The sequence below is a fragment of the Silurus aristotelis genome (assembly GCF_946808225.1).
Source record: "Silurus aristotelis genome assembly, chromosome: 7".
In the NCBI taxonomy this organism is placed as follows: domain Eukaryota; kingdom Metazoa; phylum Chordata; class Actinopteri; order Siluriformes; family Siluridae; genus Silurus; species Silurus aristotelis.
In genome coordinates, this window is record NC_139580.1 from 2,491,501 (window position 1) to 2,509,210 (window position 17,710).

At 45.3% G+C, this 17,710-nt stretch overlaps 2 protein-coding genes across 5 annotated transcripts in view; both read left to right on the forward strand.

Moving 5' to 3' along the window:
- Window positions 1–17,710, forward strand: part of LOC310728944 (uncharacterized protein) — a 53,404-nt gene that overhangs the window by 23,491 nt on the left and 12,203 nt on the right. The gene's annotated exons all lie outside the window — the stretch shown is intronic.
- LOC310728957 (uncharacterized protein) overlaps window positions 1–17,710 on the forward strand; it is a 78,370-nt gene that overhangs the window by 2,332 nt on the left and 58,328 nt on the right. For 2 of the 3 annotated variants that reach the window (XM_083546875.1, XM_083546876.1), the window contains exons 2-3: window positions 2,610–2,692; window positions 2,870–3,220. In XM_083546875.1, the coding sequence (XP_083403001.1) occupies window positions 2,647–2,692; window positions 2,870–3,220 (397 nt within the window). In that variant the 5' untranslated portion in view covers window positions 2,610–2,646. Of the gene's footprint in view, window positions 1–2,590; window positions 2,693–2,869; window positions 3,221–17,710 lie in introns of those variants that run through there. The other variant, XM_083546877.1, reaches the window with a different exon arrangement.

Here is a 17,710-nt window from a genome sequence, read left to right on the forward strand (position 1 = left end):
AAGAAAGAGATTGTATTTATGATTCTGACAGTGTAATGATTCAATGAGCATTTATTACAGTATGTATACCATCGTATGCTCACTAGTTTGTTGTTTTGGGGCTTGAATATTTTCTTACAGGACTACAGTATTTATTAGGGAGTAACTTTTATTTTTTTCTTTAAAAATTATTATAATTTTTTTATTCACATTATATTATTAAATGTAATAGTTTTAAATGTACACTATAATTAGAACCTCAGATAGATATTCATAGCATCTAGTTTCAGGTGTAGGGTTGGTATGATGGAATAGAACATATATTTGGACTGTCCAGTATCACACAGATAGATAAGGACGGGGTCACATTTAAGTCTCGCTACTCAAACTTTCCACCTCAAGTTTTCTCGATAATTGTTTCTCCCTGTTGTTACCCCTGACTTACTCATTAGTGACCTACATCTACATCCAGATTTCTGTTAAGCTGCATGTCTATTGTTAGACATGCTTTTAAATACAGCAGAACACTAATGTAATGAATAAGCAAAACAATCAGATAAATGAGCAAGTTGCCATTTTATTTACTAAGTAGGCAAGTTATTAATTAATAAGCATAGATGGTGTGGGGAAAAAACTTCTTGAAGGAGTAAATTATGTCTATTACCACTTGGGGGCAGTATACAATTATATTGTTTATCTCCATGTTAATTCAGACATTATGTCGCTTAATGCTTCTGTTCTGTTCCACCATGCAAACGTAAACTGAACACACACACACACGCTCACACACACACACATGCTCACACACACACACACACACACACACACACACACACACACACACACACACACACACACACACACACACAAACACACACACACACATTGTGCACATAAACACTTTTTTTTATAGTTGAAGAAACAAATTCAAAGACCACCTGGTATATGAATTTGTCTGTCTCATGCTTATTTGCCTCTAAAATAACACACAATAAGTCCAAATATTATTCCTGCAGAAATTGGCACACAGTTTATTCCCTGCCTCTGCAGTAATCCATCAAGCTGCTAATGCTTAAAGTTGCAAATATCATAGCGCTGTGAATATACATCTAAAATATGAATTTGTTCTAAATTACATGTAATCACATGTAATCATGTCTGATGTGTAAAAACATTTGACTACTTGATGGATTGCTATAATAAAAACCAAAAATTATTAGCATTCTGCAGCTGACTTGGTAATTTTTTTGCGCCAAAGATATTTGATGTAAAATGATGTGGGGATTTACAATGATATTTAGTATTTTTCTTTTTGATCCGAAGTTATTTATAATATATTATGTTATAATAAATTAATTTGTTTGTGGATTTAGAGAAAGCGTACGACAGGGTGGGGAGAGGAGTTGTGGTATTGTATGAGAAAGTCTGGTGTGTCAAAGAAGTATGTGAGGGTGGTGCAGGACATGTATGAGGACAGTGTGACAGCAGTGAAGTGTACAGTAGGAACGACAGACTGGTTCAAGATGAAGGTTGGACTGCATCAAGGATCGGCTCTGAGCCCTTTTCTGTTTGCAGTGGTGATGGACAGGTTGATGGATGAGGTCAGACAGGAGTCTCCGTGGACTATGATGTTTGCGGATGATATTGTTATTTGGGGTGAGAGTAGTGAGCAGGTTGAGAAGAGCCTGGAGAGGTGGAGATATGCGCTGGAGAGAAGGGGAATGAAAGTCAGAAGGAGTAAGACAGAGTACATGTGTGTGAATGAGAGGGAGGGCAGTGGAGTGGTGTGGTTGCAGGGAGAAGAGGTGGAGAAGGTGGAGGAGTTCAGGTACCTGGGGTCAACAGTGCAGAGAAATGGAGAGTGTGTTAGAGAAGTGAAGAAAAAAGTGCAGGCAGGGTGGAGTGGGTGGAGAAGAGTGATAACAGGAGTGATTTGTGATAGAAGAGTATCTGTGAGAGTGAAAGGTAAAGTTTATAGGACTGTGGTGAGACCTGAGATGTTGTATGGATTAGAGACAGTGGCATTGAGTAAAAGACAGGAGGTGGAGCTGGAGGTAGCAGAGCTGAAGATGTTGAGATGTTCATTGGTAGTGACAACGATGGACAAGATTAGAAATGAGTTTATTAGAGGGACAGCGCATGTAGGACGTTTTGGAGACAAGGTGAGGGAGGCGAGATTGAGATGGTTTGGACATGTGCAGAGAAGGGACATGAGTTATATTGGTAGGAGAATGCTGAGGATGGAGCCACCAGGAAGGAGGAAAAGAGGAAGACCAAGGAGGAGGTTTATGGCTGTGGTGAAGGAAGACATGCAGGTTGTTGTTTTTTTTAAAGAGACAGATGTAGAGGACGGGGGGGGAATGGAGAGGAATGATCCGCTGTGGAGACCGCTAATGGGAGCAGCTGAAAGAAGAAGAATCAGAAGTTAAATTTCATATATATGTGTGTTCCTTTCTATATCATGTCCAATCACTAAACTTCAAGGTGGAATGTAATCAAGGTGTAAATACATCTCAGCAATAAACAAGAGCCTTGGGAGGCACCTGAGCTCATTTTCAAGTGTTGTGCAAAGAGTCTGAATACTTGTAAAGATTATATTTGATTGTTGTATCTTGTATTTTTTGTTTTAGAAGATTTCCTCACACTTCTACAGATTATCAAGACATCATGACCTTTTTTTACATTTGCATCATATTGGGTGCGGTGCATGTGAGTAAGTAACGTTTTGGTATGTAATAGATTTATAATCTATAATCTATTACTATATATATATATATATATATATATATATATATATATATATATGTTTCTAATATAACACAAACATAAGGCTTTCAATACAATAGCTTTGTTCAAAATGTGATAAATGTTACTTTATTTTGCATCTCAGGTCTCCACTCTGTAGAATCAGTGATCAGTGTATCTGGTGAAGAAGGATCTACAGCTGTCCTGAATTGTAAACTGCCGAGGGCAGACTCTCAAACACATATTAGGTGGCACACTGAATCTGGGCTTGTGTTTGAGCGAAAGGGTGTGAGGTTCATTCCAGGTGATGGATATGAGGATCGTGTGGATGTTCCTGTGGAAGAGCTTCATAAGGGGGACTGTTCTTTGGTGTTGCGCAATCTAAAACTTACTGATAAAAATGTCTACAAGAGCTCCTATGAAGTGAGAGTCTCCAATGAGACACATGTCAACAGAGAATTTAAGGAGATCAGCCGTGTTTCTCTCTCAGTCAGGGGTAAGTGAGTTATTATCAGTAGAACACACACTGAACATTACACACAGCAGAAACCAAAGCTGCAGATCTGAAATATGTGGAAAGACACTAAATGTCCTGTAGAACAAAAGCAGCTCATGTGTCCAATGTGAGCATAATGTCAGTGTTTTCAGTACTAGAGGAATTGTGCTGTGTTCAGGATTGTGCCTTTACATATGTTTATTAGTTCTTTTCATCTGTTATTTAACATCCCTATTAATAGATGAAGAACTTGGTGGGGTGAAGTGTATATGATTAACTTTAGGTTTAATATAAACCATTAGATTAATATATGATCATGTGCAGCTGAACTACAATCAGAGCTGCTGTTATAAAGAACATTTTATATAATCAGATTTTGGCATTTTAACAAGGAACATTAACACAAAGCAGCTTTACAGAAATAAATTACACCAGAATTCAAAAGAATGCAGACTTCAAATTCGTATAAAAGAGGAATAAAAATATTAATAGTTAATTGAATGTATAACAAAAACTAGCATCTATTTATAAGGTACAAATTTAATAAATAAAATGAAAACAGTAGTGGCACCTTTACTACAACCCTGTGTATATTGATGAACTTGGGACAATAGGAAAAAAACAGAATATATAATTATAGGGGGATAAAATAAATGAACTAAAATTAATTCAGTTTATTTCTGCCACACATGTAAAAGCATAAATCCACTCTTACTGCACAGTCCTGTGGGAACAGAAAGGTGCAATTAAGGCATGTAAAAGGATTTTTTTTTTTTTTTTTTGCTTAGCAGTAATAGAGCTGAAAACTTATATGTGTAAGCAAAACATATTTACAGTATTTATACGAATAGAGGCTTAATGCTTTTATATTTTTATTATAAAATTTTTAAACAAATTAAAAAAATAATCAAGTTTACGGTTTTTGTTTATTATCATTTCCCTCTAACCGAAAATCCTAGAGATGAAGTTTGAGGGATGGTAATGCTGTACCCAGTTCACAGTAGGTGGAGCAGGCAGGAGCCATATGTGATTTTACAGGGCATGTTTTAACATTTATTTTAACCTCATAATATTTTTTTAGTTCATTTTCACTGTTATATTTTACTCTGCAATCTATACAAAGTAAGCTATTAAAATAATTTTAACATGATTGTTTTTAATATTGATTGGAGACGGATGATCCGCTGTGGCGACCCCTAATGGGAGCAGCCGAAAGAAGAAGAAGAAGAAGTTTTTAATATTGATTTATTCATACATATACATTTTGCCCATTTGGCAGACCTCCTTACCCAGAGTGACTACAATTCTCTTCTTTATACAACTGAGCAGTTAAGCGATAATGAGATGCTGAGCTTTGCTCATGATTTTAGGTTCTTTGTTTATATGTGTTTAAAACACAAACACATAACACACACAGACCAAAATAAAGCACATGGCTACATAAACACAGCAGTGTGCAAAGATTAGCGCTACAAATTGTTTAGTCCCGTCCCGGCCCACAAATGTTCATACTAGACCCTCGATTTGGAAGTAGGAATTGTCTTTTTTAAATTAGATTTCTGGAACAGGTGGTCATGAAAAGGGGCTGTGCCACTAGTCTCTGACATGAGCAGGTTGTGGGAGGAGGCTGTGCCATTTTCCCCATGGTATGAGCAGGTCATGGTAGGTGGTCTTGCCGCCACCCCCTGATATAAGCAGGTTGTGGGAGGTGGGTGCGCTGTTGGTCCCTCCCAACTTGTCAGCCTCTGGCTGGAGAATAACTTGGGAAGCTGCCTTGTCAAACTCTGACTAAAGCATGACTTTATAGGGACCCCTTTATTAATGGTACTGTAGATGGGTTACACAAAGTTTACATTTTTGTTTTGACTCATATTAGATGACAACTATTGGCTTTAACCAGTATATATATAGCTCACTAAATTGTATTCAATCTTCTCTACATACACACCGATACATCGTAGCTCTCCAGAGTTTTTAAAATTAATTTATTTTTAATCCTTTTAACAACTGCCCTCCAACACATAAGGGAGATCAGCTCAGATCAGCAGAGAGGAAGTGGAAAAAATCACAATACCGTGCACTCCTGACCACATTTTCTTCGGATGTGACTTCTGCTAAAACTGCAAGGAAAAGCTCAAGGCTTCTGCACAATATCCTCGTAAGCTCCACAACATCTTCTCTTCACTACTCAACCCTCTTGCCACACTTGCTTCATCCTCCCTGACTGCTAATGACTTTGCCTCCTTCTATGATGAAAAGATAAAAAAAATCTGCCAGACCTTCACTTCCTTCCCAACAAGGACTACACAACACAGCCAGCAATCCACTACGTCTCTGTCAAGCTTTTCAACCTTAACAGAAGATGAGATACTGCAAGTCATCCAATCATGCAATCCCACCACCTGTCCTCTGGATCCAATCCCTTCAACTCTGCTTTAGACCATCATAAAAGATCTCCTGCCCTTTATCTCCACAATAATCAATGGGTCATTAACATCTGGCTATGTACCAACTACCTTCAAGCAAGCAAGTGTCATTCCCATCTTAAAGAAACCTACTCTGGATCCATCAGACATCAACAACTACTGACCAGTATCCTTCCTTTCTAAATCTCTGGAACGCACTGTTTTTAACCAACTGTCTGTCTATCTCTCACAGAACAACCTCCATGAGCTGAACCAGTCTGTGTTCAAAGCGGCACATTCCACAGAGACGGCCCTTTTGGCTGTTTCTGAGAAACTGCCAAGATGACAGTCAAGCTGTCATCTGTACTTATCTTCCTGGACCTTTCAGCAGCATTTGACACAGTCAACCCTCAAGAGCCTCGGTATCCACGGAACAGCATGGGAATGGTTTGCTTCCTACCTGGAAGGTCGCTCATACCAGATAACATGGAGGGGATCCACATCTGCCCTGTGCTCCTCTCCTTGAACTGCTTACTTATAAGGCTCAGGTTCAGGATGCTCACTCTCAAAGAGTTAATGTCTTAGATCAAGTCCAAGGAGTGGTTCGTCACGTTAGATCTGAAGGACGCATACTTCCACGTGGCCATCCTTACCGCACACAGGAGGTTCCTGAGGTTTGCTTTGGGGGCGAAGCTTACCAATATCGGTCCTCACGTTTGGCCTAGCACTCTCACCCCGTACCTTCACAAAGAGTGTGAACACAGCACTAACCCCACTGCGGCTCAGAGCATCCACATTTTGAATTATTTCAATGATTGGTTGATATTGGCTCGATCAGAGCTCCAGGCAGTTCGGCATTGAGATGTCGTTTTCACCTCCATGGAGGAACTGGGGCTAAGACTGAATGCCGGGAAGAGTGTACTTTCTCCACTACAGAGAACCACTTTCTGGGTGTGGTGGTGTGTGACTCAGCTAGGTTGCGGGCATGGTTGTCTCCCGCCCGGATCAAAGTCATCCTCACTGAAGTCAGGAGGGTAAGAGAAGGCCATCACTCACTGTGAAGCACTTCCACTCACAGTTCCAGAGGCTGCTGAGTCTCTTGGCGGCAGCATCCAGTCTGATTTCACTCAGCTTCCTCCATATGAGACCCCTCCAGTTGTGGCTCCGGGGCAGAGGGTTCACCTGGAGAGGGAATCCATATCTTACCATCAAGGTCTCGCGGCGTGCTAGATGTGTGGAAGGAACCGATGTTTCTGTCCCGAGGCCCCGCCTTAGGGACTCCTTGTCGTCACGTAATGCTAACAACGGATGCTTCCCTCACTGGGTGGTCATGAGTGGCCACTCCGCCCAAGGTCTGTGGAGCGGGCCATGTCTCTCTTGGCACATAAATTGCCTGGAGATAATGGATGTGTTTTAGGGTTAAAACACTACCTCCCGGGCATGAGTGGTCACCATGTGTTGGTCCGCACAGACAATACAGCTGTGGTCTTTTATTTCAAACACCAGGGGGGTCTCCGGTCTCATCCCTTGTAAAACCTGGCACGAGAGGTCCTCTCGTGGTCCCAGGACAAACTCCTCTCGCTGAGAGCCGTTTGCATCCCGGGAAGGTTGAATTATAGAGTAGACAACCTGTCGAGACAATGGCCGAGGCCTGGGGAATAGAGAATCCACCCCGATTTGGCTTGTTTAACACTTATACAATTGAAAAGTCATGTCCTCTGGTAAGATAAACCAGTTTCTGAGGAGACAAACTATATTAAACATTAACTACAGTAGCTATAGAGGCTGCTGCATATGAAGGCCTTTCAAATCGTACAGAAGAACAAGAGATTTAACATTAGAGTTAAAAAAGGTACATATATACATAGATGAGAATCCTTTACTCAGTGGCGTGTCCACCTTCCTCACACAGGGGTCCAGCACCTCGCTCAATCAAGAGTATAAAGCCTTTTCTGTTTCACATGAAATCTCCTCATGTAGTCTTACCAACAGTTAGTTTCACAGAAAGAAAGTACTGGGATAGTATGTAGTTTCACTACTGAGAGAGTGTGTATTCCATTCAATACACTTTTATTTGGCACTTTATCACAAACCTACATGAAAAACAGTGTATGAAAAAAATAAGCATGAGTCATGTGATGTACTGGAAAGTTCTGTTTACAACCTTCACAAAACTCCATAATAAGAAACCAAATGCCAAATGAACTACTCCCTTTATTTTCATTCTTTAGTTCTTACTCACAGACATGTGGACATGATCTTCACCATCTGGTACAGTGTGAGTCATCGCGTGATCTCCACTTCTGTGCTTTTATGTGAACAAACAGGGACTTTCTTTTAGCTAAAGACAAAGTAAATATATTAACAAATTGATATTAATCAAATTTGCTGTAACCAAAAGCACTTAGTGAAGCATTTCATCATAACCTCATAACCTGCAGTGTTTGGTACATGACTTAGAAAATGATGTGGTGGTTGTTTTCTATCTGAATAACCCTGTGGAGGAAACTATTTAATCAAGATTGCTGAAATGCAGGTTGCATGGGTTCTTTAAATTAGAAAGGTGTTAAACAATCCACAATATGCAGTTGAACAACAGTACAATATAATAGACTCTTAGCAGTAAAGTATGAAACTGTCATAATACACATTTTGAGATAAATCATTGGACTTATCAGACCTGATACACAGTACGTGTACACAGAGCTAATATCCAATAATTCGACTACATGTCATACTGTCAGGAATCCCCCTGCCATGCCCCCTTCAGAGGCTGTCATACCCCGGGATTCCCCGACGCACCTCGCTCCGGCTCTCGTGCGTGCCCCGCCCGCACGAGGCTCAGTGCAATCAGGCTCCTCCCGAACACCTGGGACTAATTCTACACCACCTATAAAAGCCACACACACATTTGCTGTCGGTTATTACATGTACGTGGTTATGCTCGTGTGTGTCTGTACAGGTTCCTGGTGGTTCTCTTCGCGTCAGCATTTCCCGCTACGCACCTTCTCATCCCAGACTCCTCGCTTTCCCCACGGTGACGGCTTCCTTCCCCAGCGCACCTCGGATTTCTGACGCCTCTCCGTTGCTGCCTCCGTGTTGCGCTTCCTCCACGCCTCACCGCGGATATTACATAAAGAACTGCCTTTTGCCAGATTTATCCCGCTGTGCGGGTGTTTTGTTTTGGCTCTGCCTGTTTCATTTAATAAAGACGCCGGCTTCTATTTCTGCCTCCGCTTCCATCTTCGCCACGTGACAGAATAACCGACCCTCCGAAAAGGAATAAAGACAAAAAAAAAAAAAAGGGAGAAATAGAAAGAAAGGGACAAGAGAAAGACGGAAGAAAAAAAAAAAGGAAAGGTCATGATCGGATTAACGCCGTGTTCCCGGCGGGAATCGCACCTCGGGGGTCGGGTGACGTCGATGATGTCATGGGTCTCCCGAATCGCTTCTCCGGCAACAAAGATGAATGGGGCGAGTTTTTACGGAGCGTGAGAGTATATATGGAGTCGAATCCGTCCCGTTTCCCGACGGAGAGAGCCAGGGTCATGTCTCTTCTGACGGGGGAATCGCTCTCACTCGCCGTAGAGTTGTGGGACGCGAATGGAGGTGAGTTCGGCTCGTGCACCCGGTTCCTTTAGCTGCTCACCAGAGAACTCGGGATAGTCACGGCCGACCTTCATCTCCTCACCCCCGCCTCCGAAAGCCCGGTTCAGCACCTGAGTCTTCTGGAGATCTCCGCCCAGCTTCAGGCTCTCCAGGAAAGCTCTGCTCCGCCTCAGGTCCTCCAAGTGGTCTCCGCCATTCTCCAGGCCGTCCAAGACGGCTCCTTTCCGCTCCAGGACCTCCAGGAGCTCTCCATACTGCTCCAGAACCACCGGGTTGGTTCAGTCCCGCTCAAGATTCCTGAGAAGAGCGCGGCTCCACTCCAGGCCCTTCCAGAGAGCTCGGCTCCGCCCCAGGACCTCCCGGAGAGCTCGGCTCCGCCCCAGGTCCCTCCAGAGAGCTCCGTCCAGCTCCAGGTCCCTCCAGAGAGCTCCGTTCAGCTCCAGGTCCCTCCAGAGAGCTCGTCTCCACTCCTGGCTCCTCCTGAGAGCTTGTCTTTGCTCCTGGCTTCTCCTGTGAGCTCGTCTCTGCTCCAGGCTCCTCCAGTGTGCTCAGTCTCGCTCCAGGCTCCTCCAGAGAGCTCAGCCTCGCTCCAGGTTCTCCACGGGAGCTCCTCTCCGTTCCCGGTGCCTCAGGAGAGCTTCACTCCGCTCCAGGTCCTCCCAGGGAGTTCCTCTCAGCCTCCGAGCGACCCCGCGAGCTCCTCTCCGCCCCAGTGTCCCGAGGAGTGCTCCGCTCCGCCCCAGTGTCCCGAGGAGAGCTCCACTGATGCCCAGGACCTCCGTTCCCTGTGCACTCACCCCGGCTCCAGGACTGCGAAAGGGACGTCAAACCGCTGCCAGCTCGCCCCACAGTCTCCCTGAAGGTGACGGCTCGACCCACAGTCCTGCAGAAGGCGAAGTGACGCCTCCGAGTCTCTCTCCGGACGACGCCACATCCCAGAGCTCTGCTCCGGGCAACGTCTCGCTCCCGAGCTCCTCCCACGGCGACGTCTCGCTCCCGAGCTCCTTCCACGGCGCCGTCTCGCTCCCGAGCTCCTCCCACGGCGACGTCAGGTCTCCCGAGTTCCTCCGAGGAAGACAAGGCACTCCTGGGGTCCTCCCAGGGCGTCGCTTGGTCTCCTGACTCCGCCGAGGACGTCCTCCAACCTCCAGTCAGCACCGAAGGCACCATCCAGTTCCGGTTTCCTGCCGTGGAGGTTGCTCCGCCTTGGAGGCCCGCCAGGGGCTTCACTCAGCCTCCAGTCTTCGACCAGAACGGGGCTCCGTTGCCGGTAAGCACCGCTTACTGCTCTACCCCGCCTCCGGCAGTCACCAGGGTTGTCTCTCCCTTACAGGTCCCCGTGGGAGAGAGGGGGCCTAACCAGACCATCCTAAGTAACGTCGTCCCGTTCCAGGGCATCAGGGTGGTCGTCGCTCAGCCTCCGGTCCTCACCAAGGTCGTCGTCCAGGTCTCCGTGGTGGACAAGGCTCCGTTCCCGGCCTTCCTGGATGTCATTGGTCCGCCCCAGGTCTCCGTGGTGGACGTCCTCCCCCATCCGGTCTCCGCTGAAGGCATCACTCCGCCTCCGGCCTCTGCTGTGAGTGTCGCTCCGCCTCTGGTCTCCGTTGAGGAGGTCTCTCTGCCTCCGGTCTCCACTGAGGGCTTCGTCCTGCTCCAGACCTCCGTCGTGGGCTCGGTTGTGCTCCTGGCATCCGTGGGTGACGTCTCCCCACTTCCGGTCAACGCCAAGGGCTGCACTCCATTCCTGGCCGCCGGGTTGGTCTATGCTCCGTTCCTGGGTCCTGCTGTGTCCGTGATCCCCTTCCGGCTCTCCTCAGGGGTGGCATATACAGCAAAAACATACAGCATTTATAGTGTATTTAACATCAGTTACAAAGAAAATGTGTAAAAATATGTAAATAATGTGGTGTTTACTGAGTGGCAGAGAAATGGATATTAATACTTTATTAAAAACCATTAAGGTTTCATGATCTGTCACTAAATAAACCTCTCCCCTTTAAGAGGAACAGAATGTAGTCTGGGTGTGGTGTGTATGTAGTGGGTGTAGTTTGTACTGGACTTCTTAACAGTTTGAAAAAGCACTTCCTGGTTTATTGTTTTCTGACTTGTTAACGCAGGAGGCTTTTATATTTCAGGTAGGAGTCTATATCATTTTATCTCAGTACATGGTGATATATTAGGTTATATGCTCTTTGGGAAACATCATACATTATGTAACGGATTTACAACATTTATGTTAGTTTTATGTTATGTTAATTATTTTAATAAAAAAGAATAGTTCTTTTTAAATAACTAAATCAGATTAAAGTTGGTTTGTTTGTTACTTTCTGATATCAATTCAAGAACGCTCTTTTTAACTTTAAAATGTTCTACATTTTATGATTGAGAAGTTTTCCATTTGTGGGTGGATGATGAAAGCAGCTATAAGGCAGATTTGGGTAAAAGTGTGTGTGTGTGTGTGTGTGTGTGTGTGTGTGTGTGTGTGTGTGTGTGTGTATGCGTATTTATATATATATGTCAGGGTGCGAGTGAAACGGGAGGCAGAAGCCGGAGTACAGTTTGCTCGGGTTTTAAAGACAAGAGTGAGGGAGAGAGATACACACACACGCGCGCGCACGTCATAGGTGAGACATCTCCTGGAGAGGGACACTGAGGTGTGACTTCGCCTTCAGACGGTCCAGGAGATATGGCTTCGCCATTTGGGAGACTTGAGGTTGAGACATCTTTGTTGGAGGAGATCGGGAGCGAGATGTCGTCGACGGAAGAGCACGGGGGCGAGACGGCGCCGACGGAGGGGCTCGGGGGCGAGCCGTCGCCTTCAGGGGAGCTCAGGAGCGAGCCGTCGCCTTCAGTGGATTGAGGGAGCGAGACGTCAGCTTCAGGGGAGCTCAGGGGCGAGACGTCGCCTTCAGGGGAGCTCAGAGGGAAGTCGTCGCCGTCAGAGGAGCTCAGTCAAGTCAAGTTTATTTGTACAGAGCTTTTCACAACAGAAATTGTCTCAAAGCAGCTTTACAGAAATCAACAGTCAAGGTGAATGGTGTGCATTTGTCCCTGATGAGCAAGCCATGGCGACAGTGGCAAGGAAAAACTCCCTTAGATGTTATCAGGAAGAAACCTTGAGAGGAACCAGACTCAAAAGGGGAACCCATCCTCATTTGGGTGACATCAAGAGTTTGATCATAAATCTTTCAACAATACAGAACACTGGAGAGTGAGAACTTACATGAGTACTGAAATATAAGATTATAAGTAAATGTTCTTTCTACAGTCTTTGGTATAAAAGTAGGATCAACATTTGTGATCATCATAGATCCAGCATCAGCTTCTCCATGCCAGAGCCTTTAAACACTCCAGGAGGTCCGATGCCACACATGTAGTGGGATCCAATTGGCACTCGTACGTCTGTAGATGGTTCGGGATGTTTGCGAGTTCGGCATCTACTTCTCCATGATCATTCATAGGTCCATAATCTTCACGAGGTGGGACGTGACTGGAGCTGGCCAAACCTCAGAAAGCCTCGGGATGGGGAGAGAAAGAGAAGCAGTGGAGAACAATTAGCGTAGCTGCTGTTCATGATATTAACTGCACAAGTTGATAATGTGCATGTGATCAGATGTTCTGGAGCACAAGGTTATGATGTGATGTGTGTTATGTGTAGGCTTTGCTAAAAAGATACGTTTTTAATCTGCACTTAAACTGGGTGAGTGTGTCTGAGCCCGGGACACTGTCAGGAACACTATTCCAGAGCTATTCTAGGAACTACTAGAAGTCCAGTGTTTTGAGATCTCAGGGAGCGTGACGGATTGTAGCGTGTTAAAAGACTGGAGAGATACATGGGAGCCAAACATTTAGTGCTTTATAAGTAAGAAGCAGTAGATTTAAGTCTATTCAAAACTTAACAGGAAGCCAATGTAGGGACGATAAGATTGGGGTTATATGATCGTATTTTCTTGACCTAGTAAGAACTCTTGCTGCCTTATTCTGAACTAACTGAAGCTTGTTTATTAATGATGCAGGACATCCACCTAGTAATGCATTACAGTAGTCTATTCTGGAGGTCATGTACGCATGGACGAGCTTCTCTGCATCGGAAATAGACAACATATTTCTTAGCTTAGAAATATTTCTAAGGTGAAAGAAGGCTGTTTTTGTAACTTGGTTGATATGATTTTTAAAAGATAAGTTGCTGTCTAAAATAACTCCCAGGTCTTTTACCGTTGAACTAGTGGTTACAGAACATCCGTCTAAATGCAGGTTGAGATGCTGGAGCTTCTGTGTACTGGTTTTTGGGCCGATGAGCAAAATCTCCGTCTTATCAGAATTTAATAGCAGAAAGTTATGGGTCATCCAATCTCTTATTTCCGTAACACACTCAGTTATCCGAGTTAATTGAGCTGTATTGTCTGGTTTAGATGAGATATATAGCTTGGTATCATCAGCATAACAATGGAAACTAATTCCATGCCTTCTAATAATATTTCCTAACGGAAGCATGTATATTGTGAAAAGCAGGGGTCCTAGAACTGACCCTTGTGGCACGCCATAATTTACTAGCATTAGCCTGGATAGCTCTCCATTTAAATCTACGAAATGTTAACGATTGGACAGGTAGGATTTAAACCAGCTTAATGCCTGTCCCTGAATAACCCAGCCATTAGGGGGGCACAAGCCAGTGAACTCTTAGTGCGGTCCCAAGCCCGGGTAAATGGGGAGGGTTGCGTTAGGAAGGGCATCCAGCGTAAAACATGTGCCAAATCAAATATGCGGATCACAAATGAGAATTTCATACCGGATCGGTCGAAGCCCGGGTTAACCACGACCGACACAGGTATCGTTAGCCGACAGGGTACCGGTGGAAATTGGGCTACTGTTGGCCGAAGGAGGAGAAGGAGAGGAGGAAGACGTCTACAGAGACGGCAGGAAAAGGAGTAGAGTAGAGAAGAGGTTCGGGTTGGTACTTTAAATGTTGGTACTATGACGGGTAAAGGGAGAGCGGTAGCTGATATGATCGAGAGGAGAAGGGTAGATATGCTGTGTGTTCAGGAGACCAAGTGGAAAGGGAGTAAGGCCAGAAACATTGGAGGTGGGTTTAAACTGTTTTATCATGGTGTGGATGGAAAGAGAAATGGTGTATGGGTGATTCTGAAGGAAGAGTACAGTAAGAGTGTAGTGGAGGTGAAGAGAGTTTCTGATAGGGTGTTGATCGTGAAGGTGGAGGTTGAAGGGATGATGATAAATGTCATCAGTGCCTATGCTCCACAAGTTGGCTGTGAGATGGAGGAGAAGGAAAGATTCTGGAGTGAATTAGATGAAGTGGTAGATGGTGTACCTAGGAAAGAACGATTGGTGATTGGGGCAGACTTTAATGGGCATGTAGGTGAAGGGAACAGAGGTGATGAGGAGGTGATGGGTAGGTATGGTTTTAAGGAGAGGAATGTGGAAGGGCAGATGGTGGTAGATTTTGCTAAAAGGATGGAAATGGCAGTGGTGAACACGTATTTTAGGAAGAAGGAGGATCATAGTGACGTATAAGAGTGGAGGAAGGTGCACACAGGTGGATTTATCTTCTGTGTAGGAGATGCAACCTGAAGGAGATTGGAGACTGTAAGGTGTTGGCGGGGGACAGTGTAGCTAGACAGCATCGGATGGTGGTCTGTAGGATGGTTTTGGAGGCGAAGAAGAAGAGGAGGAAAGTAAGGATTGAAAGAAGAATAAGATGGTGGAAACTGAAGAAGGAAGAGTGTAGTATGAGGTTCAGGGAAGAGGTCAGACAGGGGCTTGGTGGTGGTGAAGAGGTGCAGGAGTGATGAGGGAGGCAGCTAGAAAAGTACTTGGTGTGACATCTGGAAATAGAAAGCAAGACAAGGAGACGTGGTGGTGGAATAAGGAAGTGCAGGAGAGCATTAGGGGAAAGAGGTTGGCAAAACAGAAGTGGGATCGACAGAGTGATGAGAAAAGTAGGCAGGAGTACAAGGAGATGCGGCAGGTAGAAAGGGATGTGGCGAAAGCCAAGGAAAAGGCATATGAGGAGCTGTATAAGAGGTTGGACACTAAGGAAGGAGAAAAGGATTTATACCGATTGGCCAGGCAGAGGGACCGAGCTGGGAAGGATGTACTGCAAGTTAGAGCAATAAAGGATGGAGAGGGAAATGTGTTGACTAATGAGGAGAGTGTGTTGAGAAGATGGAGGGAGTATTTTGAGCAGCTGATGAATGAGGAAAATCAGAGAGAGAGAAGGTTGGAGGATGTGGAGTTGGTGAAGCAGGATGTAGAAAGGATTAGTAAGGAGGAAGTGAGAGCAGCGATTAAGAGGATGAAGAATGGAAAGTCGGTTGGACCAGATGACATACCGGTAGAAGCGTGGAGATGTTTAGGAGAGATGGCAGTGGAGTTTTTAACCAGATTGTTTAACAGGATTCTGAAAGGGGAGAGGATGCCTGAGGAATGGAGAAGGAGTGTGCTGGTACCGATCTTTAAACATAAGGGAGATGTGCAGACCTGCAGTAACTACAGGGGAATTAAGTTGATCAGTCACACCATGAAGTTATGGGAAAGAGTAGTGGAAGCCAGGCTGAGAGAAGAGGTGACCATCTGTGAGCAACAGTATGGTTTCATGCCGAGGAAGAGCACCACAGATGCCTTATTTGCTTTGAGGATGTTGATGGAGAAGTATAGAGAAGGACAGAAGGAGCTGCATTGTGTATTTGTGGATTTAGCGAAAGCATACGACAGGGTGCCGAGAGAGGAGTTGTGGTATTGTATGAGGAAGTCAGGTGTGTCAGAGAAGTATGTGAGGGTGGTGCAGGACATGTATGAGGACAGTGTGACGGCAGTGAAGTGTGCAGTAGGTACGACAGACTGGTTCAGGGTGAAGGTTGGACTGCATCAAGGATCGGCCCTGAGCCCTTTCCTGTTTGCAGTGGTGATGGACAGGTTGACGGACGAGGTCAGACAGGAGTCTCCCTAGACTATGATGTTTGCAGATGATATTGTGATTTGTGGTGAGAGTAGAGAGCAGGTTGAGAAGAGCCTGGAGAGGTGGAGATATGCGCTGGAGAGAAGGGGAATGAAAGTCAGTAGGAGTAAGACAGAGTACATGTGTGTGAATGAAAGGGAGGGCAGTGGAGTGATGCGGTTGCAGGGAGAAGAGGTGGAGAAGGTGGAGGAGTTCAGGTACCTGGGGTCAACAGTGCAAAGTAATGGAGAGTGTGTTAGTGAAGTAAAGAAAAGAGTGCAGGCAGGGTGGAGTGGGTGGAGAAGAGTGACAGTGATAGTAGGGTATCTGCAAGAATGAATGGGAAAGTTTATAGGACTGTGGTGAGACCTGCGATGTTGTATGGATTAGAGACGGTGGCATTGAGTAAAAGACAGGAGGTGGAGCTGGAGGTAGCAGAGCTGAAGATGTTAAGGTTTTCGTTGGGAGTGACGAGGATGGACAAGATTAGAAATGAGTTTATTAGAGGGACAGCACATGTAGGATGTTTTGGTGACAAGGTGAGGGAGGCGAGATTGAGATGGTTTGGACATGTGCAGAGAAGGGACATGAATTATATTGGTAGAAAAATGCTGAAGATGGAGCCACCAGGTAGGAGGAAAAAAGGAAGGCCAAGGAGGAGGTTCATGGATGTGGTGAGGGAAGACATGCAGGTAGTTGGTGTGAAAGAGGCAGATGTAGAGGACAGGGTGGTATGGAGACGGATGATCCGCTGTGGCGAACCCTAATGGGAGCAGCCGAAAGAAGAAGAAGAATGCCTGTCTCTGAATGCCGATGTAATTCTGTAGGCGATCGAGGAGGAGATCTTGATCTATAGTGTTGAACGCAGCACTAAGATCTAGTAAAACTAATAGAGAGATATATCCTTGGTCTGAAGCTAAAAACAGGTCATTAGTGATTTTAACTAGAGCAGTTTCTGTGCTATGATGGAGCCTAAAACCTGATTGAAACTCTGCAAAGATATTGTTCTCTTGCAAGTGGGAACATAACTGGGCAGCGACAATCTTTTCTAAAGTCTAAGACATAAATGGGAGATATGCTCAGGGGTGAGACGTCGCCGTCAGAGGAGCTCAGGGGCGTGATGTTGCCATCAGAGGAGCTCAGGGGCGAGACGTTGCCATCGGAGGGGCTCAGAGGCGTGATGTCGCCATCGGAGGAGCTCAGAGGCGAGACGTCGCCTTCAGGAGAGTTCGCAGGCATCCTGTCACCTTCGGAGGAGCTTGGGGCTGTAGTGTCGCCCTCAGAAGAGTCTGGGACCACAACATCACTGCCGGATGGTTTTGGAAGCGACCTGGGGCTGTCAGAGGGGCCGCGGGTTGCCATCCACCTTCATAGGCAGTCGGAGGTGGTACAACCTCCTTCTTCTGGCCAGACGTTGGTTCGACGTCTTTTTCGGTTTATTTTTTTAGTGTGGACTAAGGAATGCAGCCATTATTGGGTTAAAACCATCCCACTTCCTTGTTTAGAGTTTCTCTGCGCACC